The sequence below is a fragment of the Papio anubis genome, chromosome 7, assembly GCF_008728515.1.
Source record: "Papio anubis isolate 15944 chromosome 7, Panubis1.0, whole genome shotgun sequence".
Classification (NCBI taxonomy): Eukaryota; Metazoa; Chordata; class Mammalia; order Primates; family Cercopithecidae; genus Papio; species Papio anubis.
In genome coordinates, this window is record NC_044982.1 from 33,538,598 (window position 1) to 33,562,502 (window position 23,905).

General features: G+C 40.4%; 1 protein-coding gene across 1 annotated transcript in view; it reads right to left on the minus strand.

The window, feature by feature from the left end:
• Positions 1–23,905, minus strand: part of RBM25 (RNA binding motif protein 25) — a 66,205-nt gene that overhangs the window by 9,688 nt on the left and 32,612 nt on the right. Inside the window, exons 7-16 of the mRNA XM_031668010.1 lie at positions 16,721–16,906; positions 14,436–14,489; positions 14,119–14,202; positions 10,409–10,695; positions 7,455–7,677; positions 7,252–7,341; positions 5,513–5,586; positions 3,891–4,041; positions 806–1,130; positions 159–433 (exon numbers count right to left, since the gene is read on the minus strand). Coding sequence (XP_031523870.1) covers positions 159–433; positions 806–1,130; positions 3,891–4,041; positions 5,513–5,586; positions 7,252–7,341; positions 7,455–7,677; positions 10,409–10,695; positions 14,119–14,202; positions 14,436–14,489; positions 16,721–16,906 — 1,749 coding nt within the window. The remainder of the gene's footprint in view (positions 1–158; positions 434–805; positions 1,131–3,890; positions 4,042–5,512; positions 5,587–7,251; positions 7,342–7,454; positions 7,678–10,408; positions 10,696–14,118; positions 14,203–14,435; positions 14,490–16,720; positions 16,907–23,905) is intronic.

Genomic DNA, 23,905 nt, shown 5'->3' on the forward strand with positions numbered 1-23,905 from the left:
CTAATTTCTTGACCATGGCATTGAGTTGGTGTCAAGATGATCATCCCTACTTATTTGTCATTAATAGAATCAAACGAGGTTTTTTTTCCTTCAAATGAATTTTTATGGCATATTCCAACTGTTCCCAATAACATGATGAAATATAATTTCCTACTCACAGAATCCACAATAGACCAATCCAGGGGATAAGCGAAGAGCTCAGGTTTGGCTGTAGGGATTTTCTCAATGAGACTCTTAATGTGTTTACGCTTTTCTTCAGTGTTTACAGTGCCTTTGGCTGCATTTTTATCATCTTCACCATAATCCAAGGGAACCAGTTTCCTTTTTCGGGGTACGTCATCACTGTCTTCATCCTCAAATTTGTTAAAGACACTATCTACAGGCAGTTTCTTTCTCTTCACAGAATTAGGCTGACCAGGACTATTGGAAGCACCTACAGTAAAAACACTCTCTTAGCATGATGACTTAATTTCCAAATGTTTCATTTTACAACCCACCATCCCTCAAAAGCAATGCAAAATATACTTCCACAAATCTTAGAGAAAGATCCCAACTGTAAAAAATAACTCACTACTCACAAGTGCTAGAAAATTAAACTTTTCACTTCTTCTCAGAACTCGAGGCAGCTGCAGATATAGGAGCACTAGTAAAACTATGAAAACAATCGTGAGCTAGAAAGGCATTTTTTAGTAATCTTCTATCTACCTAACCAAGCACAAATATATATTTTTTTCCTTAAAGCACAATACAGGTATTTGCAGGGGTGAAGGGAAGAAAATAAAGAAGGAAGGAAATGCTAACGTACCCAGTTTAAGACTTAGTCCTATTTTTGGCCTATGCTCCTCAGGTTGCTGTTGATCTGGTGAGTTTTCATGAGGAATAATAATACCACAGGGAGACTCATCCCCAGGAGTGTTAGGTGTTGCATTGCCACTGGCAGAGGAAACAGACGGAGCAGAGCTGATGGGCCTCAGAGTAGGTTTCAGACAAGGCTTTTGCTCTGGCTCCTCTTCCTCTTCCATGGGTTCTTCTCGTTTTTCTTCTTTTTCTTGCTTTTCTTCTTCCTCCTCTTCTGATTCTGGCTCTTGCTTTATTTGTGGCTGCCTGCGCCTCTCAGCCTCTTGTTCCATCTAAAACCAAAACAATAATCTGATTAACTACAACTCTACACCATTCAACTTGATTTTTGTTTTACATTACCTCTTGTAAAATGTCTTTATGAAAAGAGAAAAAGCCAGGCGTGGTGGCTCACGCCTGTAATCCCAGCACTTTGGGAGGCCGCAGCAGGCAGATCACCTGAGGTCAGGAGTTTGAGACCAGCTTGGCCAACATGGTGAAACCCTGTCTCTACTGAAAATACAAAAATTAGCCAAGTGTGGTGGTGTGAGACTGTAATCCTAGCTACTCAGGAAGCTGAGGCAGGAGAATCGCTTGAACCTGGGAGGTGGAGGTTGCAGTGAGCCTCGCAGAATTGCACTACAGCCTGGGCAACAGAGCAAGACTCCATCTCAAGAAAAAAAAAAAAGAAAAAGAAAAAGAAAAAAAAAAAGGACATGGGCAGTGGCTCAAACCTGGGTAAAACAGGAAAACCCCATCTCTACAAAAAAGTATAAAGAAGTTAGGCACTCTGCTCATACTTGTAAGTGTCCCAGACACTCAGGAGGTAGAGGCCTGAGGACCACTTGAGCCCAGGAGGCAGAGGGTGCAGTGAACCAAGATTCCACCACTGCACTCTAGCCTAGGCAACAAAGCCAGACTCTGTCTCAGGAAAAAAAAAAGGCCGGGCATGGTGGTTCGCGCCTGTAATCCCAGGATGGGCGGATCACTTGGGGTCAGGAGTTCAAGACTAGCCTGATCAACATGGTAAAACCCCGTTGCCACTAAAAATACAAAAATTAGTCAGGAGTGGTGGCGCATGCCTGTAATCCCAACTACTCGGGAGGCTGAGGCAAGAGAATTCCTGGAGCCTGGGAAGCGGAGTTTGCAGTGAGCCAAGATGACACCACTGTACTCCAGCCTGGGCGACAGAGCGAGACCCCGTCTCAAAAAAATAAATAAATAAAAATAAAAATACAGGCCGGGCGCGGTGGCTCAAGCCTGTAATCCCAGCACTTTGGGAGGCCGAGACGGGCAGATCACGAGGTTAGGAGATCGAGACCATCCTGGCTAACACGGTGAAACCCCGTCTCTACTAAAAGATACAAAAAATTAGCCGGGCAAGGTGGCGGGCGCCTGTAGTCCCAGCTACATGGGAGGCTGAGGCAGGAGAATGGCGCGAACCCGGGAGGCGGAGCTTGCAGTGAGCTGAGATCCGGCCACTGCACTCCAGCCTGAGCGACAGAGCGAGACTCTGTCTCAAAAAAAATACAAATACAAATACAAATACAAATACAAAAATTAGCCAGGCAAGGTGGCATGCACCTGTAATCCCTAATACTAACCAGCTACTTGGGTACCTGAGGCAGAAGAATTCCTTGAACCCAGGAGTCAGGGGCTGCAGTGAGCAGAGATCACACTATTGCACTCCAGTGTGGGCAAGAGAGCGAGACTCCATCTCAAAAACAAAAAAAACAAAACAAAAAACAAAAAAGGAAACAGCTTTATTTTAAAAACAAAATACTGGCCGGGTGCGGTGGCTCACGCCAGTAATGCCAGCAGCACTTTGGGAGGCCGAGGCGGGTGGATCACCTGAGGTCAGGAGTTCGAGACCAGCCTGGACAACGTGGTGAACCCCTGTCTCTACTAACAAAACATAAAAAATTAGACAATCCCAGCTACTCCAGAGGCTGAGGCAGGAGAATCGCTTAAACCCGGGAGGCAGAGATTGTAGTGAGCCGAGATCACGCCCATTGCACTCCAGGCTGGGTAACAAGAGTGAAACTCCATCTCAAAATAAATAAATAAAAACAAAATACTTTGAATGGCAATAGAGAAGGAATTTAAATCACAGAAAGTAAGTGTCAGAGCAAATTATAGGAAGAACAGGTTCAACTACAGAAATAACAGATTCTAGCAAAGTGGCATTAGAAGACATACAATAGGCCGGGCGCAGTGGCTCAAGCCTGTAATCCCAGCACTTTGGGAGGCCGAGGCGGGCAGATCACGAGGTCAGGAGATCGAGACCATCCTGGCTAACATGGTGAAACCCCGTCTCTACTAAAAAAATACAAAAAAACTAGCCGAGCGAGGTGGCGGGCACCTGTAGTCCCAGCTACTCTGGAGGCTGAGGCAGGAGAATGGCGTAAACTGGGGAGGTGGAGCTTGCAGTGAGCTGAGATCCAGCCACTGCACTCCAGCCTGGGTGACAGAGTGAGACTCCGTCTCAAAAAAAAAAAAAAAAAAAGACATACAATAGAATGGCCAGGTGCAGTGGCTCATGCCTGTAATCCCAGTACTTTGGGAGGCCGAGGCCAGTGATCACTTGAGGTAGACTAGCCTGGCCAACATGGTGAAACCCTGTCTCCAACTAACAACACAAAAATTAGCTGGGCGTGGTGGCGGGCACCTGTAATCCCAACTATTTGGGTAGTTGAGCCAGGAGAATAACTTGAACCCAGGAGGCAGAGGTTGCAGTGAGCTGAGATCGCACCACTGCACTCCTGCCTGGGAAGACAGAGCCAGACTCCATTAAAAAAAAAAAAAAAAAAAAAAAAGACATACATAGAAAACAAATGAATAAGACATCCGCAGGATGTTTAGAGTGAAGTTGTAAATCAACTAATACTGACAACTTGTGTAATTAAAGTACTAATAACGTTCCACAAAATAGCACGTTACATGGAGCATAAAATGCATTTCCCTTAACTATAAATTAAACTGCATCATAGTTGGCTTTAAGATGACATGATAACCTTAAAACAAAATCATGTGGATGGTGTATAGTATCTTACCCTCTGGAGCTCTGCATCTGGATCTGGATGCCCTTCTGCCAGAAGGCGCTGCCTGATTTCCTCAAGCTCCTCCTTCTCTCTCTTCCTATCTCGTTCATCTGCTTCCATTTCCTTTTCTCTATCACGCAATCTTTTCTGAAGAGCACTTCCTCTGTAAAAGTGAATGATAAAAGGCTTCATTTAATACTCAGATCATTGAGCAGTACACATGACATCTCCAACAGCACCTCTTTTCAATACTACAACCTGCATGCTAAGAGGTTAAAGAATGTCTTAATGTTCCATATTTATAGAACACACCAGAGTGTGTTCTCTACCTGTAAATGTATAACAAATAAGCATTATCTTGTCATTTACCACTACGTTCCCTTCATCCTTAAAGTCATTCTAATAAATGTTTAAAGAAGTAAAATAGTCGCTTTCAGAAAGGCAGCTCACATTTTGTGCCTATTTCACAAGGAATACCCAACAAATAATTTTCGTTTTCCTAGATACCAACCTAAAAAAATATATAAAGTAGCATTAGTAGCACTGAGAGTTCTGTATCCTCAATTTATTCACTTGTAAAAAATATCTCAGAAAGTAGTGCAGAATCAACAGAAAGCACAGGTTCTCTCCTATCTAGCAGTTCATTACTTCTCAGAATGTTGACGTTATACATTGCCACTTTATGCTTCTAGCCTTCAATAATTTTACTGATTTCATGGCATTTTCTACAAAGCCAAATCCCTGGCACTCTTTAAATTTAAGCAACTAATTACAATGTTTTAATTATTTTGGCTATATTGTATTAAACTATATTAAATATCTTCACTATGATTGTATCATGTCAGACAAATTAGATAAAATACTACAGATAAAACAGAACTATAGATAAAATAGTATCAAGACACTGTCTATATCCCCAGGGAACTTACAGTTTGGATGGAAGGAAGAGCAAAACAAGCAATTTTGCTATAATGTCATAAATACTAGAATGAGAGTAGTTTGAAAATGCCATGGGAACAAAGAATGAGAGAAGGCAGTTGTCACACTCTTACTTCACAATAATGTATCAATTTGGAGATGGGGTGAGAGACAGAGGTCAAACTGCTAGGAGACCAAAATTTCTAGACAAATCCAGATAGTTACAGAGATTAGTTGTAACTTGCTATAAAAATTGGACCTAGGAGACAGGTGTGGTAGCTCACACCTATAGTCCAACCTACTCAAGAGACTACAAAGGGAGGATTGCTTGAGCCCAAGAGTTCAAGGTTACAATGAACTATGATCATGCCACTGCACTCCAGCCAAGGTAAGACCCTGTCTCTAAAAAACATCAAGAAAAATTTTTAAAAATCAGACCTATTTACAACACACAAAGATAAAAATAGTATTATTTGATATAATACTATCATGGGCTCCCCTATTGCACAAAAGATGCATCGAAACGTTGATACTTTTCTGATAGGTCTTTTCTCCCAAGAAAACAGTATATTCGCTATAGAAGTAATTATTACACGGGATGTGAAAGTTTCTTGTTTTCTTATTCCACTTAGTGAACCTGCATCATCAACTGTGCGTATGGGAAAATACAGCTAATAAAAAACCAAGTATGAGTCCACAGAACAAGCCTTCTTTACCTGTAATATTTGGGGTCATCTCTATCATCATCATAGTCTTCTAAAAATTCTTTTAGTCGTTTAGCTTCTTTGGCCTTTGAGGAAATAAGGACAATGTATAAAAATAACATAAAAGCAATAAAGATTACCTTTCCCTTTTTCGTGTAAACAGATTTTTCAGACTCAGACATTAACCAAGAGTAAGGGGAAGATTTATAGGAATTTCTCTTCACATAATTTTAGGAAAAACATGGCCGTTTCAATAAATGAAACTAAAGTTTCTCCTGGATCCCAGAATTTAAACCATATTTATAAATGTATAATGTATCCAGCTATTTGGTTTAAATAAACTTGTTGGGCTAGACTGGGAAATGGTATTTTTACTGTTTTCTATAGAGAAAATATTTTCTTTTTTTTTTTTTTTTTTTTTGAGACAGAGTCTCGCTCTGTCGCCCAGGCTGGAGTGCAGTGGCCGGATCTCAGCTCACTGCAAGCTCCGCCTCCCGGGTTCACGCCATTCTCCGGCCTCAGCCTCCCGAGTAGCTGGGACTACAGACGCCCGCCACCTCGCCCGGCTAGTTTTTTGTATTTCTTAATAGAGACGGGGTTTCACCCTGTTAGCCAGGATGGTCTCGATCTCCTGACCTCGTGATCCGCCCGTCTCGGCCTCCCAAAGTGCTGGGATTACAGGCTTGAGCCACCGCGCCCGGCCGAGAAAATATTTTCTAATTTAAGTTGGAGCTATCTGCACAGCTCTCTCTCTACAGTTGTACATAAAATGTTTTTACTGTAAAATGAGATATGTATAAAATACCACTGTAGGCCGTGGTACAATAAATATGCTCTTTGAATATAATCTTCAAAATACAATACCTAGGCACACCAACAAAACTGGAGATCATCTTATTAAATGAAAAATACGGCTCACACCTGTAATCCCTGCACTTTGGGAGGCCAAGGCAGGCAGATCATTTGAGGTCAGGAGTTTGAGACCATCCTGGCCAACATGGTGAAACCCCATCTCTACTAAAAATACAAAAATTAGCTGGGTGTGGTGGCACACACCTGTAATCCCAGCTACTCGGGAGGCTGAGGCAGGAGAATCGCTTATCACTTGAACCTGCGAGGAGGAGGTTGCAGTGAGCCAAGATTGCACCCCTGCGTGGATGACAGAGCAATACTCCGTCTCAAAAAAAAAAAACCTATATACATATATATATACACGTTTACATGTATGTATGTATATGTTTTTTAATTCCATTTTTAAGGTAGATGATACTATAAGAAATAGTTTTTAAGAAACGCAGAAATTTAAATCATGTTCATCAATCAATTTAAAGGTTAATGCCTACCTAACTCTAAACTGACAGCAAACAATCCATGAGATAAAATGAATCTCTTACTCTTAACTTATGGAATTTGAAATGCAACTATTACATCTAATAACAACAATTCAACAATTTTAAAAATATGCAGATTCTTAAAAATAAGTTAATAACTTTTTGACTTAAATATTACTATGACAAATTTACTTTGATGGTATACAGAAAGATAACTTTGGATGCAGCAAAAATTTGAAAAGAGGAAAAAAGATTTTGGTGTACTTAAATTGGCTCAAAATGCTCAAAATACATAAAAATTAAATTATCCATGAACAGAGAAGCATGTGCATTTCAATTATTAAGTTACTTGTAGTCAGCAGTGAAGATATAATCTGACTTTATACCTGAAAAATCACTTACTTTGGCCTAGAATCTTACCATTTCTCTTCTTCTTTCTTCTTCTCTTTCAGCTTCTTTCTCATATTCCCGGGTTTTCTTTCGTTCTCTGATTTCCCAATTCTTAAGGCGCTAAAAAAATTAAAATTTTGAAAGCTTTAAAAGTTTAGACATAGCGTTCTATAAATTTTGGTTAACCTATTAAGGGATATCAAGATAAGAATAAAAGCATTTGTTCAACTTACCTCTTGATAAGCAGCTTCTTTCTCTCGGAGTTTTCTTTCAAGTTTTCTTCGTTCATATGCATCTTCTTCATCTTCTTCTCGGTCCCGTTTTTTGTCTTTTTCTCTTTCTCGCTCCCGTTCCCTCTCTCGCTCTCTCTCTCGCTCCCGTTCTCGTTCTCGCTCTCGTTCTCTCTCTCTCTCTCTTTCCCGCTCTCGTTCCCTTTCACGATCTCTGCTTTTTTCTCTAATGTAAACAAAATATTTTACAAACCTGTCAGTCTACTTTGTTTTCAAGACCAAAGTAAAGGAGGACAACATACATTATGAAATAATATAAAATCTCACAGGCCAGAATCTAGCACTTGATTTCCAGAGAACTATATAACCTCTTCTACACTCACGAGAAAGACATAAATTGCAGTCACAAATCCTAAAATGCATTCTAATATCAATGTTAATGCTTAATGGTATGTCAGAAAACAAATACAATCTAAATATAAAATAGTTACAAATCATTAAAATGAATGATTAGTTAATGCCCATCATATACTGGAGTAACAGTCAATCCCCTGATGGTGTAAAACAGAAAAAAGGAAAACTGTTAATTCCCAAAAGAAATATGAAGGACTAATGAATATGTTAAGAGATAGTAAAATAATCTTCTGTTTAAAAAAAAAAAAAAGAGATAGTTTAGCTTACTAGTAATCAAGGAGTAAGTGCTGGCAAACGTGGAAAACAGAGAATTTTGACATGTTGCATGGATTAAGTTAGAACTTTCATAAGTATCAGCACTGAAAGTCCTCAAATATTTAATTAGAATGATAAAATCTAATTCCAGCATTTTAAGAAGCTGAGGCAGGAGGCTTGCTTGAGGCCAAGAGGCATGGTGGCACGTGCCTGTAGTCCTGGCTACTCCAGAGGCTGATGTGGGAAGATCCTATGAAACCAGGACTTCGAGTTTACGGTGACCTATGATTACATCACCGCACTCCAATCAAGGTGACGGAGCACGCCTGTCTCCAAAAAAAAAAAAAAAAAAAAAGGCCGGGCGCGGTGGCTCAAGCCTGTAATCCTAGCACTTTGGGAGGCCGAGACGGGCGGATCACGAGGTCAGGAGATCGAGACCATCCTGGCTAACACGGTGAAATCCCGTCTCTACTAAAAAGTACAAAAAAAAACTAGCCGGGCGAGGTGGCGAGCGCCTGTAGTCCCAGCTACTCGGGAGGCTGAGCCAGGAGAATGGCGTAAACCCGGGAGGCGGAGCTTGCAGTGAGCAGAGATCCGGCCACTGCACTCCAGCCTGGGTGACAGAGCGAGACTCCGTCTCAAAAAAAAAAAAAAAAAAAAAAAAAAAAAAAAAAAAAAAGTAGTAAAACCAAACTGCAGATTATATATAGTATGGTGCCAAGGATCTAATCAAATAACTGCATGTATGTGTATTTAGTATGTATATATGAAATATACTCTTCATGGATACACTTATGCCATAAATATGAGAGATGGATTTTATACATACCAACCTCTCAATGACTGTATCAGGGATGGACAGAATGAAATAATTTTAATGCCTACTAAAGGTTGAGTTTCCAGTTCTAGTTCTAGCAATTAGGTGAAATGACCTAAAGTGGAACTCCCTCCAGCCATAATCAAGAAAGAAACTGCAACACAGTAATGTATATTTTAAAACTAGCTTGAAGAAAAAGGAGCTTTTTCTCTCTTCCTTGCTGCTTTCTCCTCTTCCTTTGTCCACGTTTGCTATACCTCATTGCTCAACAATGAGATGACTCATCAAAATAATTCAATATAAGGCCGGCCATGGTGGCTCACACCTGTAATCCCAGCACTTTGGGAGGCTGAGGCGGGCAGATTACCTGAGCTCAGGAGTTCGAGACCAGCTGGACAACATAGTAAAACCTGGTCTCTACAAAAAAAAAAATTCAAAAATTAGTCCGGGACAGTGGTATGTGCCTGTAGTCCCAGCTACTCGGGAGGCTGAAGCAGGAGAATTGCTTAAGCCTGGGAGGCAAAGGTTGCAATGAGCCAAGACTGCACCACTGCACTCCAACTTGGGTGACAGAGCAAGACCATGCCTCAAAAAAAAAAAAAAAAAAAAAAAAAAATTAACCAATATAATTTAAAAAATTTAAATAAAAAATAAAACCTTCCAAAGAGTAAAATTACTAGGAGCCAGAGGTAGAGGTAGATAGTAAATTTATAGACAGAAAGATTAAGCTGTGGCAGTGCAGTGGGCTAAAAAATCAAATAAAAATGCTAGGGGCTAAAAAGATGTGGTGCTAGAGTTGATGTCTCAGTATACAGAACTTCAACGAAAATAACAACTTAAAAAATACCCACGGACCCAGGGAGACAGCAGGGAGTCATGTCTGCCCAGAACACTGAGTGGCCACTGTGTTTCTATAAAAACTGGCTTCAGACAGAAATTAACCAGAGTTGAAAATTATTACTTTCACCCATAGTGAGTGAGAGTGTGCGTGTGTGTGTGTGAGAGAGAGAGAGCGCGCGAGAGACAAAGAAAGAGAGAGAGAGACAGACAAAGACCATGTTGTCTCTAAAAAAAATTCTCAGGCCGGGCGCAGTGACTCACGCCTCTAGTCCTAGCACTTTGGGAGGCTGAGGCAGGCGGATCACTTGGGGCCAGGAGTTCAAAAACCAGGCTGATTAACATGGCAAAACCCCATCTCTACCAAAAATACAAAAAATTAGCTGGGCATGGTGGTATGAACCTGTAATCCCAGCTACTTGGGAGGCTGAGGAACGAGAATCACTTGAACCCAGGAGGCGGAGATTGCAGTGAGCCATGCTCAGCCACTGCAGTCCAGCCTGAGTGACAGAGTGAGAATGTCTCACACACACAAAAAATCCTCTCATTCCATGAATGCAAATGGTACTCTGGAGGACTACCCGGTAGGTTCTATAAAAGCTATTAGGAAACAGCAACTTCTGTAAAGACTTACCTTGATCGACTCCGATCCTTATTACGATCTGAGCTCCTTTCTCTATCCCGGTCACGATCTCTCTCTCGATCCCGATCTCGGTCTCTCTCTTTCGTCCGGTCACGGTCCCTATCCCGTTCTCGTTCCCGCTCCCGTTCTTTCTCCTTTTCTCGTTCACGTTCTCTTTCCCTTTCTCGTTCCCGTTCTCGCCTTTCTCGTTCCCTTTCACGCTCCCTCTCTCTTTCTCTCCGTTCTTTCTCAATTTCCTGTCTTTCTTTTTCCTTTTTGCCTTTCTCTTCTTCCAGTTTCTAGAAACCAATAAAAGCACTTTTAGAGTTAACTCTGTAGCTCCAGTATTCAGATTTTTCCCGGCGCAATGCCCAATATTGGGAACAAAAACACCAAACCACTGATACACTAATATTAAATACTTGTGGTTTTATGTGACAAATTAAACTGAAGCAATCACAAGACTAGAAAGATTTCGTGCAAAACCATATACTCTACACAGACCAGGAATCTCCAATCTTGGATGCTGGGAGATTGTGTCAGGTGTGGCTGGCCACTCAATGACTATGTACTAACTAAAATGACCATGAAGAATGTGGTGGTTCGAAATATTTTCTATAAATACTATCATTGGTTAAAACTCAACTCTGTCCATTATGGATTTCCGTAAATCCACAAGATGATTAATACTAATTAAAACTCCAGACTGCGCATTACCTCAAGTTGAGGGTTTCAAAGGGCAAGTGGTACAGAAGAATACCTATAATGCAACTAAATAATCTCTGCCCTCTGATTTGCCCACCCTCCAAAAGAAACACAAGCTGAATTCAGCCAAGAACTGCTTTATTATCTATGGAAACATTTACTCCCACCATTACAAGATGGACAGCCCACCAAATACAAAAAGTTTGAAAATCACTCACTTCAAGCAAAATATATGTAACTGTAATAGTTTCATTTAAAATATTTAAAAGCAATACACTTATGCCCATTATGCCTGTAAGACAATGAAAATATATTTACAATGATAAATCCATCCTTGGAAGGAATGATTGTGCATTAACTTACAGATGCTGTGCTAGGACATGGATCGCCAACACTGGATTAACCTTGCCTACAAGCTATGTTTCTGGGAGGAAGAGCAAGTACATGGTTCACAAATAAACCAAATAACAAAGTCAGACCAAGTTTGTACCCTGAAAAGATTACCAGTGTACCACACGGTTTCTACACAAACTCAGAAAAAAATATCCCAAACAGGTAAAACAATACAAAACACATTTATCCCTTTTGTTTCACGTTTAGTTTCACCGAAATGAAATTTTAAACTGCAACAATAAAATGTGCATTTTTCTTTTCTCAGTCATGTAATGCATTTAAAACAACTTTAAAAAGCAATCTTACCTGTCAGATACTCTCTTTCTCTTCCTCATGGATCAGAGAACTGATAGCAGGTTATGAAAGAAAAGCTAATGTATGAGCAACATATTCAGTTGCTGTGCCAGTCTGTATCGAAGTAGAATGCAGGCAAAGCCAAAACTGAATACATTGAAATTACAAAGGGATGAAATGAGATGACAGAAAGAGGACAGAAACTGACAGCTATTAAAGGGGGAAAAAATCTCATTTCTGAAACAGTTCTAATGAATATAAAAATTTATATTGTAAAATGAGGCTAGACTATATAAAACTTACCTCAATGGCATACACTTATAAAGAAATTTGTTTATTTCTGAAATAGATACTTACAGAATATTTTAGCTGTTCCAATACTAATTTTCCTGTAGAATTCCTCAATTTTTAATTCTTGCTTATTTCACTGTGCTCTTTATATTCAGTAATAAAATAACCATTTGTTTCAGAACTCATTTCAAAAGTTTGATTCTAAGTAAATGAAAAAGTGAGTGAATCTAGTCCATACTAAATGTTTCCTAAAGTTTATATATGAGAGAGATATATATACACATGTATATAAGTATATGTATACATGTAAACATATACATGTATTTTTTTAAATAAAGACTGGAGAAGGGAAATGAGGCGAGTCTAAAATCACGTAAGAAAGTAATGAAGAGGAAAGGACAGATTTTTAAAAAATCATAAATCTTACCTCATTCTCTCTTCAGACTCATCCGTGCTGTAAATGGACGCCCCCTGCCACGCTGATACCCTGACAGTCTGTGGTTATTTAATAAACTCATACCAAAACATGCAAAGGTTCACTGAGCTCATTTTTTGTTACTGAAGTTTCAAACAACCCTTTTAGCCAAACCACCCAATAAAAAAAAAACTGTTTTGGTTTTTCATTTTGATCTCTTTTTATTTTGAAAAGACATTCTGAAAATTCAAAACATTCCCTCCAGTGAAATAATACTAAGGCAGTAAAATGCCTGACAGATTCCCAAACTTTAAAGCAAATATATTTTCGAATTTTTCTTAAAACATGATTTCCTCATAATTTACCAATAACATGACAGGGTTTAACAAATAAATAAAAACAAAAAGGGGGTAAACCACACACACAACCATATACCATTTTTAAGCTTACTCGGTCCTGAATTTGAGTATTATACCTAACCAAAATTATTCATCTAAAATGATTTCCCATAGACCACCTTTTCAACTCTCAAAATTAATTTTGGGAGAATTATGTTTGTGCTCTTAGACACATTTAATTCTTGAAAAAGCACTGTGTATATGAGCAAGGGCTGGGCATCTGGATAGTAAGTGTTCAGCAGCACTGATTCATTGGCATTATTTGTGAACTACAGATTTTGAAAGCAATGGGAAAAAGTAAGAATAAAAGAGAAAACGAACATTTAACATTTCACTGAGTTAAAGATCTCTCAGTCTATCAGTAAGAACCAGCAACACCTTATTATCTCTACCATCAAAATACATGTCATGCAGTGTTTGCATTGCACCGTCCAAAAGCATCATTTTCAACACCAGCGAACATTCACAGATGCACTGTCATTGAGAGAAGCTTCAAATAGGCAAAACTCGTGAGTGGGATTTACTATGCATAAATACCCATTTCCAAGCCAGTTACCCCTTTGCATATTTTTCTGAGGGGGCATCCATAAATATAATAAAAAACAGAAGCTCATACTTACATCCTATTCCTTGTTACTTTCCAAGCTGAGAGTTTCATCTTGCATTAGTCACCATATGATCTCTATCATAATGGTGGGGGTCAATGAATAGATTAGCTTTATGGGAATTTACAGTTCTTCCATGCATCTAAAATTTGGTAAGTCTGGTAACCACTGACCTACTTTTTAAAATCTCCCCCACTCAACTTAAATCTATACAAATATAAAATGTAAATTTTAATCTCAGCTCTCTAAAGAAAGGTAATCCTAAGATCAAGTTAAATAACTGCCCCCAGAAATACACTACAGTGTATGTTATCCTGCTGCCCCCTGAATCTAAGTCTGACCTTGATGTTTATGTTGAAATCTAAAAATAAAATTAGCTTCTATTCATATTAAAGTGAGATGACTGCAGAATAGTCAGTAACTGAAAAAACTAAGCACAATATGTCAAGGACTACTTTAATATGGTATTGGTCTTCTGTTTCTTTTTTCTATCTAAATATCAATTAAACCTATAAAAAGCATTTAAAATTATATTCTAATTTAAGGTTGTTTTTTTGTCTCTTTGCTTTGGATTCTGTAAAAAGTCTAGATTGGTATCAAGTGAAAAGACAAGAATACTACCTTATGTGTGTCTCTGAATTTGCTGATCTCTCGAGATATCAGGTCTCTTTTGTCTTCTTCCATTTCTATAGCATTTATATCCTCCTAAAAGAAAATGAGCAAAGGAGCTAATGAATAAAGAACAACCTACTTCAGCATAAACAGTTAAAGGTTAGATATTCTGTATAAATCTCAAAGAGTAAATAAGTAAATAGAACATCCACAATAACAAATCTAACAATCTAAAGTTAAATAGTGAAAAATCACAAAGACAAGAATGACAAATCAACAATCAGCAGTAAACACAGGTATTGTCAAAGCCTACAATTTAAACGAACCTTAGTGATGAGCGGATAAGGGATCAGTGGGGCCACTGGAAATCTGCGGAAAATCTGTGAAAAAATCCACCAAGAATCTTTTTTAAAAAAGAAAAACAGAGCTCATACTACTCTGCAAAGCAATGGCCTATACATTTACGACATGAACAATACAGTACACTTTTGTGATAATTTCTTGATTTCAAATTACTTGGGAATAAAAGTGATTTCACTCTCTTCACAATAACTGATCACACACCACGTCCTCTCTGGATACTCGAACACCCCCAAAAAATGGAAATATAGAAGGTGATCTCATAGTAGCAGGGCTTTCTAATCATACCAACAATATTTATCCATAACTCCTGCCACAGAGGAAGATTTTATTATCTCCTCCCAATCCATATCAAACAAATATGTTATTTTTCTCCTTTCCCACTAATGAAGAAAGAGAAAGAATGAACTCTACAGGCCTCAATTACCCTGTACCTTACTGACCCTACCAATTACCATTCCTAATAGAATACACCTCATTAGAAAAGTTATGGGTCGGGCACGGTGGCTCACGCGGATCACGAGGTCAGATCGACAACATCCTGGCTAACACAGTGAAACCCCGTCTCTATTAAAAATACAAAAAAGCAGCCAGGCATGGTGGCTGAGGCAGGAGAATTGCTTGAACCCGGGAGACAGAGCTTGCAGTGAGCCAAGATCGCAGCCACTGCACTCCAACCTGGGCAACCGAGTGAGACTCCATCTCAGTGGGGGGGGAAGAACAAAAAAGAAAGTTCTATGGCCAAATGAGGAAATACATACCAAATAATAATAATGTCTCTGGCCACAAAGAAAACTGAAGATGGCCTAAAAAGGCATTCAAATTTAAAATAATGTAAAATGTAACCATCCATTCATAACTAATCATAATATATACACAAGGTAGTACTTTTTTATTATATAATGGATGCATATAAAACACTGGCTATGAGTGGGTCACGCTTGTAGTCCCAGCACTTTGGAAGGCTAAGGCAGGCAGATCATTTAAGCTCAGGAGTTCAACACCAGCTTGGGCAACATGGTGAAACCCCGTCTCTACAAAAAACATAAAAATAGCTGGGTATGGTGGCACATGCCTATAGTCTCAGCTTCTCAGGCGGCTAACGCAGGAGGATCACTTTAGGATGGGTATTCAAGGCTGCAGTGAGCCGTAATTGTGCCACCATCCTCCAGTCTGGGTGACAGAGCAAGATACTGTCTCAAAAACATAAATAAATAAAACAAAACACTTCCAATATTTGTGGGATTTTTTTTCTTACTTTACAGACAGGGTCTCGCTCTGTGGCCCAGGCTAGACTCAAGCTCATGGGCTCAAGTAAACCTCCCCTCAGCCTCCCCAGCTGCTGGGACTACATGTATCAGCCACCACTCCTGGTTTCTTCCATTATTTTTAAAAGAACATTTCCTATAATTTATCTAAGTTTATCCAAAGGAAATAAGTAAACCTTTTCTTTCAACCTGGACTGCCCACTGTTCAATTAGCTTAGGGCGACAAAGAGGTAGCAATCAATTCACTGAGGAGGAATGTTTCAAGTTGTACTGTTCTTTCAGAATCCTCCAGTTTGATTATTCAATACCACTATTGTTCAGGGAGGGGAATGCGACATAGTTTCTAAAGAAAGGCAGCTAAAAATTAAGAGTGGGTGGAAATCTTCAGTGAATCAGATCTGGTTTCCTGCTTAGAACAGAGACAGAACAACCACAGGCAAACAAAGTAAAATAAGGGTCAGGTGCAGTGGCTCACGACTGTAATCCTGGCACTTTAGGAAGCTGAGACAGGAGGATAACCTGAACCCAGGAGTTGGAGACCAGTCTAGAAAACATAATGAAACCCTGTCTCTGCAAAAAGGTTAAAATGTACTTTTAATCTATTTTTTTAAATAATTTTTAAAAAATTTTAAGGCTGGGAGTGGTGGCTCACGCCTGTATCCCAGCACTTTGGGAGAATGAGGCAAGTGGATCCCTTGAGGGATATATGGCATATAACCCATGCGCATTCTCCCATCTACTTTAAAACTTCTCTAGATCACATACAACGCCCCACAGAACCCCAGAGGCGGAGGTTATAGTGAGCTGAGACTGCGCCACTGTATTCCAGTCTGGGAGACAAAGTGAGCCTCCATCTCAAAAAAAAAAAAAAGAAAGAAAGAAAGAAAAGAAAGAAAAAAGAAAACTGACATGTAATCAAAGCATAAGAGTGATATCATAAAAAACAAATGGTAGAAATTATATGTTGTTGTCAGAACACATACGTCCTCCTTCTTTTCCTTCTTCTTCTTCCTGGGGTGAGAATCAGATTCCTGTGAGGGGGCATTTAGCTCACTGGAGTATTCACGAATTAAAACTTCAATAGCCCCTTTAATCATCTGATCTCTCCTCTTTGTTTCTTCATCCAAGGCTTCTTCATCGTCATTAGTGACAGTTTCTGGCCTTGCATTCTTAAAGAAAACAGCAAATTCAGGGGAAAGAAAAATCAAGCAAGAAAATCAAAATCACTCTACAACAACAGTTAACAAACATACATGTTCTCTCAAAAACATCTCTGTAGTCCTATTAAACACAGAGTTGGTTTTGTTCTTAACATCATAAAAGCTTCATTTTTTTTAAATTTCACTATTCCTGAGATACTAGCTCATTTTCATTTTCTTTTTTGTAATAGCTAAAAAATTCTGGCCCCTAAATTTCAGGACTAGCACACTCTATAACACATCTGCAAACCATTCACAAGTTTTCAGACTGTTTTGCTCAATAGGTACACAAATAGTAACAACTGTATGTAATAGTTCATTCTTTTAAACAGATACTAAATGGCTGAAAATTCAGTTATGCAGTAAAGGCAAAATACAATTTTAAGTTAATTGTGAAAGCTACCGCACAGAATAAACAAAATTGTATGTAGATTAAACAAACAAAAACATCAGATTGCTAAATACACCAAAATGCCAGAATCAGGAGTTTAGGGGCTGAAATGATGGCTTATTTCCTATTTGGTTTCTACGAGTTCTTACAATGCAAGAATACCACTTATAGAAACCATACACTAAGAAGGAATCAAAGTAACTATTTGTAGGTCTTTATCAGTAATTTTCTGGCCAGGCGTGGTGGGGCTCACTCCTGTAATCCCAGTACTATGGGAGGCCGAGGGGGGCTGGATCATGAGGTCAGGAGTTCAATCAAGACCAGCCTGGCCAACATGCTGAAACCCCATCTCTACTAAAAATACAAAAATTAGCCGAGTGCGGTGGTGCATGCCTATAATCCCAGCTACTTGGGAGGCTGAGGCAGGAGAATCGCTTAAAACCGGAAGGCAGTGGTTGCAGTGAGCAGCGATTACGCCACTGCAATCCAGCCTGGGCAAAAGAGCGAAACTCCATCTCAATAATAATAATTATTATTTTCTAAGAAGTCTAGATTATTCCCTCTATGTGGGGGAAATTGTTGGCTTCTAATGTGCTACAATAGTGGTACATGCCCCAAAGTTTTTAAAGACTTACTTGGTAAACATATACTGTGCACATTTTCAGATACATACAAGAACCATGCTCATGTGCATACATGCCTGGCTCTTGGTCATAATTCCTGCAACTCTATTCAAGGTGAGTTTCATGCCTTGTGGCTCCTTAACAACGTAACTTAGCACTAACTTTCTAAGTTGACCACCAGCATTCTGAAAGCTGTCTCCAATGGGTATATATTCAACAAACATTTTCTTTCTTTCTTCCTTTTTTTTTTTTTTTTTGAGACGGAGTCTCGCTCTGTCGTTCAAGCTGGAGTGCAGTGGCTGTCAAGCTGGAGTGCAGTGGCCGGATCTCAGCTCACTGCAAGCTCCGCCTACTGGGTTTCCGCCATTCTTCTACCTCAGCCTCCAGTGTAGCTGGGCTGACTACAGGCGCCCGCCACCTCGCCTGGCTAGTTTTTTGTATTTTTTAGTAGAGACGGGGTTTCACTGGGTTAGCCAGGATGGTCTGGATCTCCTGACCTCATGATCCGCCCGTCTCGGCCTTCCAAAGTGCTGGGATTACAGGCTTGAGCCACCGCGCTCGGCCAACATTTTATTTCTTAAAATAATTTGCTCAATTCTTTTTTTTTTTTTTTTTCTTGCTCTGTTGCCCAGGCTGGAGTGCAGTGGCACCATATCACCTCACTGCAAGCTCCGCCTCCCGGTTTCACGCCATTCTCCTGCCTCAGCCTCCGGAGTAGCTGGGACTACAGGTGCCCGCTACCACGCCCAGCTAATTTTTTTGTATTTTTAGTAGAGACGGGGTTTTACTGTGTTAGGATGGTCTCGATCTCCTGACATCATGTTCCGCCCACCTCGGCCTCTGAAAGTCCTGGGATTACAGGCGTGAGCCACCGCACCCAGCAACGAATTCTTAAGATGGTAGGGTGAGAAAAATGCTGCACTTAGACAGAGTAAAATTCAAATTGAAAAACGCGCTCTTTTCCTCAAGCTATACCAATACAGAGTAACAGATGGGTTATGACACAGATAAATATAAGGCATTACGTGTTACTATAAAACTAACCACTTGGCAGGGCACGGTGGCTCACGCCTGCAATCCCAGCACTTTGGGAGGCCAAGGCGGGCGGATCACGAGGTCAAGAGTTCCAGACCCGCCTGGCCAGCATGGTGAAACCCCATCTCTACCAAAGTTAAAAAAAATTAGCTGGGCATGGTGACACGTGCCTGTAATCTCAGCTATTCGGGAGGCTGAGGCAGGAGAACTGCTTGAACCCAGGAGGTGGAGACTGCAGTGAGCGGAGATCACTCCGCTCCCTTCCAGGCTGGGAGACACAGCCAGACTGTCTCCCCGCCGCACAAAAAAAAAACCCCGCTCCTGTAATCCCAGCATTTTGGGAGGCTGAGGTGGGCGGATCACAAGGTCAGGAGTTTGAGACCAGCCTGACCAACATTGTGAAACTCCGTCTCTACTAAAAAAACACAAAAATTCCCCAGCCGGGTGCAGTGGCTCACAAGGTCAGGAGATGGAGACCATCCTGGCTAACACAGTGAAACCCCGTCTCTACTAAAAACACAAAAAAATAGCCAGGCATGGTCCCAGCTACTTGGGAGGCTGAGGCAGGAGAATCACTTGAACCCGGGAGGCAGAGACTACAGTGAGCCAAGATCGCACCACTGCACTCCAGCCTGGGCGACACAGCGAGACTCCTTAAAAAAAAAAAAAAAAAAAAATCCGTATAAGCCCTAAATTGAGTTTATATTGTTTCCACTGTAAACCAAAATTTAAATATCAATATGGCTATTTTACCTGAATTAGAGATAAAAGCATTTGGAATTAACTAACTCACATTTTTAGAAGAAAAGTTTATTAACCCAAAAATCTTAACTGATTGCTAATATTTAAAAAAAAAAAAAACTGATTATGGTAGATGATCAGGTTAGAAAGACACTCCACAGACTGGCAAGTTTCATCTAAAGCTCTATCTCTGGAATATCAACCATACACAATTTTCTGATTTTCCGTTTTTTTCTTATACTTCAGAAACCAGATGGCCGAGCGCGGTGGCTCACACCTGTAATCCCAACACTTTGGGAGGCCTAGGTGGGTGGACCACCTGAGGTCAGGAGTTCAAGACTAGCCTAGCCAACATGGAGAAACCCATCTCTACTAAAAATACAAAAAATTAGCCAGGAGTGGTGGCGCGTGCCTGTACTCCCAGTTCCTCAAGAGGTTGAGGCAGGAGAATTGCCTGAATCCAGGAGGTGGAGGTTGCACTCCAGCCTGGGAGATAAGAGTGAGACTTTGGAGGGCGAAGCGGGAGAAACCAGAAAGCATATTCAGTAATACTGGGAAACAAAAGGTCAAGGATTCAGCCATATAGGAAGCTGATAGATTATCTGTAATGTTTACATGGCCCACCTAGTTGGTTCTTTTCAGAGAAATTAAAATTTCAATAGTAAAGCTAGTGGCTGTGAAGTTAAACAGCTCTGCTGGGCTCATTCTTTGACAATGAGTTCTAGAATGCAAAGTACGAACCTTTTAAAAAAACTTAAGGAAATGCAGAGTTCTTTCTTTTGAGAAAATGTAGACTCAACTAGGCTAATTTCCAGACAAAGATGTTCACCTGCAGCAGCTGTCCTCTATTAACAGGTTCTTTCCAGAGAATAACTGTGTTTCCAGCACTTGTCAGTGTTCATTCTTGAATACATGGTTAGTTAACTGTGACTTGTGACATACAAGCAGATATACTGTCTCCTATGCTATTTTTGCTGGACAGCCAGAAAGCAATAGGACATGAACTAAATTAGCATGGCCACCTCACACAGAATACTTTTACTACTAAAGGTCAGTAAGAAATGAAAGAAAAAAATTTACTCCTGTAAATTCTGCAAAATCTACATTAAACTGTTCAGTCAAGTTGTTTGACAAGATATCTTATACATGTCCAAAATTCTTCTTAAAATTCTGAATATGGCTGGGCACAGTGGCTCATGCCTGTAAACCCAGCACCTTGGAAGGCCGAGGCAGGAGAACTGCTTGAGCCCAGCCCAGGAGGTAGACACCAGCCTGGGCAACACAGCGAGACTCCATCTCATAAAAAAAAGAAAGAAAATTCTGGATCATGAAAAATATATTGCTCTCCTAGACAAACTCATGTTTCCTTTTTAATCAATGAGAAATACGGAACTGTTTTCTCTTCCGCCTCAGAGGAAAATGCCTAATAAAGCAACACAAAGGGTTCTCAATGTCTCGTTCTCCTATCCTCTACTTAAGTAACAGCCTTCTAAATTTCTCCAACTAATCAACGATCAAGAATAAAAAACAATCACCATGTCATATTTTTATGCTGAAAAATCATGGCGCCAGTGGCCACCTATCTCGCACCCACCATCTTCCCCCCTCCGCCTGCTCCCTCCCTCCAATCTTTCCTCTCCCGCTTTCCTACCTCCCTCCACCCAAAACCACCCTTAAAAAAAAAATCATGGCAAATCTCTAATCTACTCCACTATATAGTAATATTTGCTTACATTATTGAAAAAAATTTTTTACATCAGATAGAATGCTTTTTTAACCTATACTGTTGAGTAAAATTAACACTAGGAAAATATGCCATGTTTATCCTATGACTTCAAGTACCACTGGGCAAGAAGCCAAAGGGCACTCAGAAATACACATATACAGTTGGAACAATAAATCATATAACTGATGTCTGTCAACTGTTTTAATTTCATTTTATTAAAAATAATTTTTCTGTGTGATTTTATTGCATGTAACTTCGCTTTTTCATGAGACAGAGTCTCACTCTGTCACCCAAGCTGGACTACAGTGGCGCAATCACGGCTAACTGCAACCTCTGCCTCCCAGGTTTAAGTGATTTTCCTGCCTCAGCCTCCCAAGTAGCTAGGATTACAGGTGTGCGCCACCACATCCGGCTAATTTTTGTATTTCTTTCTCAGTAAAGACAGGGTTTCACCATGTTGGCCAGGCTGGTTTCAAACTCCTAACCTCAGGTGATCCTCCAACCTCGGACTCCCAAAGTGCTGGGATTACAGGTGTGAGCCACCACATCCAGACACATATTGCTTTTCCTGAAGACCAACAAACAGATCTGAAGTGTGGTTACTCTGGCTAATGTTGATTATACAAGAAATCAACATTTCTTGGGCACAGTGGCTCCTGCCTGTAATCCTAGCACTTTGGAAGGCTGAGGTAGGTGGATCACTTAAGTCCAGGAGTTCAAGGCCAGCATGGACAACACAGTGAAACCCCATCTCAACAAAAAATATAAAACTTAGGCAGGTATGGTAGTACATACCTGTAGTCCCAGCTGAGGCAGAAGGATCACTAGAGCCTGGGAATAGGAGGTTGCAGTGAGCAGAGATCACACCACCCCACACTCGAGCCTGGGTGACAGAGCAACACTCTGTCCTCACCCCAAAAAAAGCAAGCAAGCAAGCAAGAAATGCCAAGTCACCTTTCCTTATTTATAAAAATACGTAGTATAGTGATTTATTTCATTTTCAGAGTTTTTCAGTATAACATTTACAAATGCTACAAATTAAATGACCTCACAAACCGAAGATTAAACACAAGAAAACAGAGAGTCCTAGCAAATCAGAACACTTTGAAGGTACTGAATCCATACCTTTAACTAGTTAGTATACAGTCATCACAACAAGGCAAACCTGAAAATTCTTATTTCAAACATTTCTGTTTTTTTGAGGTTTTAGTGATGTGACAGGCAGTATTACTGATTTGAAATAAAATATAAATATAATTTCCTTATGAAGCAGGGTTAGGATAGTAAGACTGACAGATAAGCAACTGTTAACAAATGTTAATTCCGTCCTTGCTTTAGGCAAGACACTGTCCTAGGTGCTGCTGAGGTACAAGATTAAACAGACACAGCCCACAAACTTATCACCCTTTCTATTTGTAATCAGAGATGGGGGTTGAAAGAGGATATGGGAATGAGATGGGTAACAAAGGGCTGTGAAAGAGAGAGACATATAAACAATATTTACTAAAACAGCTACAAAGATCTGCTTTATACAGGAACAGAGGACTTAATTCTGTCTGAGAGAAACTGAGGGTAGGCTGATAAAGTCTATATTAATCAAGGGACATGTTAATTATAAGTATGGATAGAATTTCAACAGGGAGCTTGGATAGGGAACAAAGACATGAGATGCCAGCAAAGCAAAAAGGAAGATTGTGGAGGTACATGCAGTAGTATGTGCAGAGGAGGAAAGAAGGAAGTTAGAAAGGTGGGCTGGAGCGAGCCTTGAATGTCATCCTAAAAATATGGGCTTTATGCCGGGCACCATGGCTCACGCCTGTAATCCCAGCACTTTGGGAGGCCAAGGCAGGTGGATCACCTGAGGTCAGGAGTTCAAGACCAGCCTGGAAAACATGGAGAAATCCCACCTCTACTAAAAATATAAAAATGAGCCAGGGGTGGTGGCGGGTGCCTATAAACTCAGCTACTCGGTAGGCCAAAGCAGGAGAATCACCTGAACCCAGGAGGTGGAGGTTGCAGTGAGCCAAGATTTTGCCACTGCACTCCAGCCTGGGCGACAGGGCAAGATGGAGTCAGAAAAAAAAAAAAAGGGGGGGGGAGGGGGGTCTTTTTTCTGTAAGAAATCTAAAATCATTAAGGATGGGTCTCACATAATAAGCAAGAGTGTGATAAAATTATACTTGTTTTAGAAATACAGGCAATGCTGGCCGGGCAGAGTGGCTTGCACGTAATCCCAGCACTTTGAGAGGCCGAGGCAGGCGGATCGCCTAAGGTTCAAGACCAGCCTCACCTACATAGTGAAAACAGAAAAAGTAGCTGAGCCGAGCCTGGTGGCAGGCGCCTGTAATCCCAGCTATTTGGGAGGCTGTGGAGGGAGAATCACTTGAATCTGGGAGGTGGAGGTTGCAGTGAGCTGAGGTCACGCCACTGCACTCCAGCCTGGGCAAGAGAGT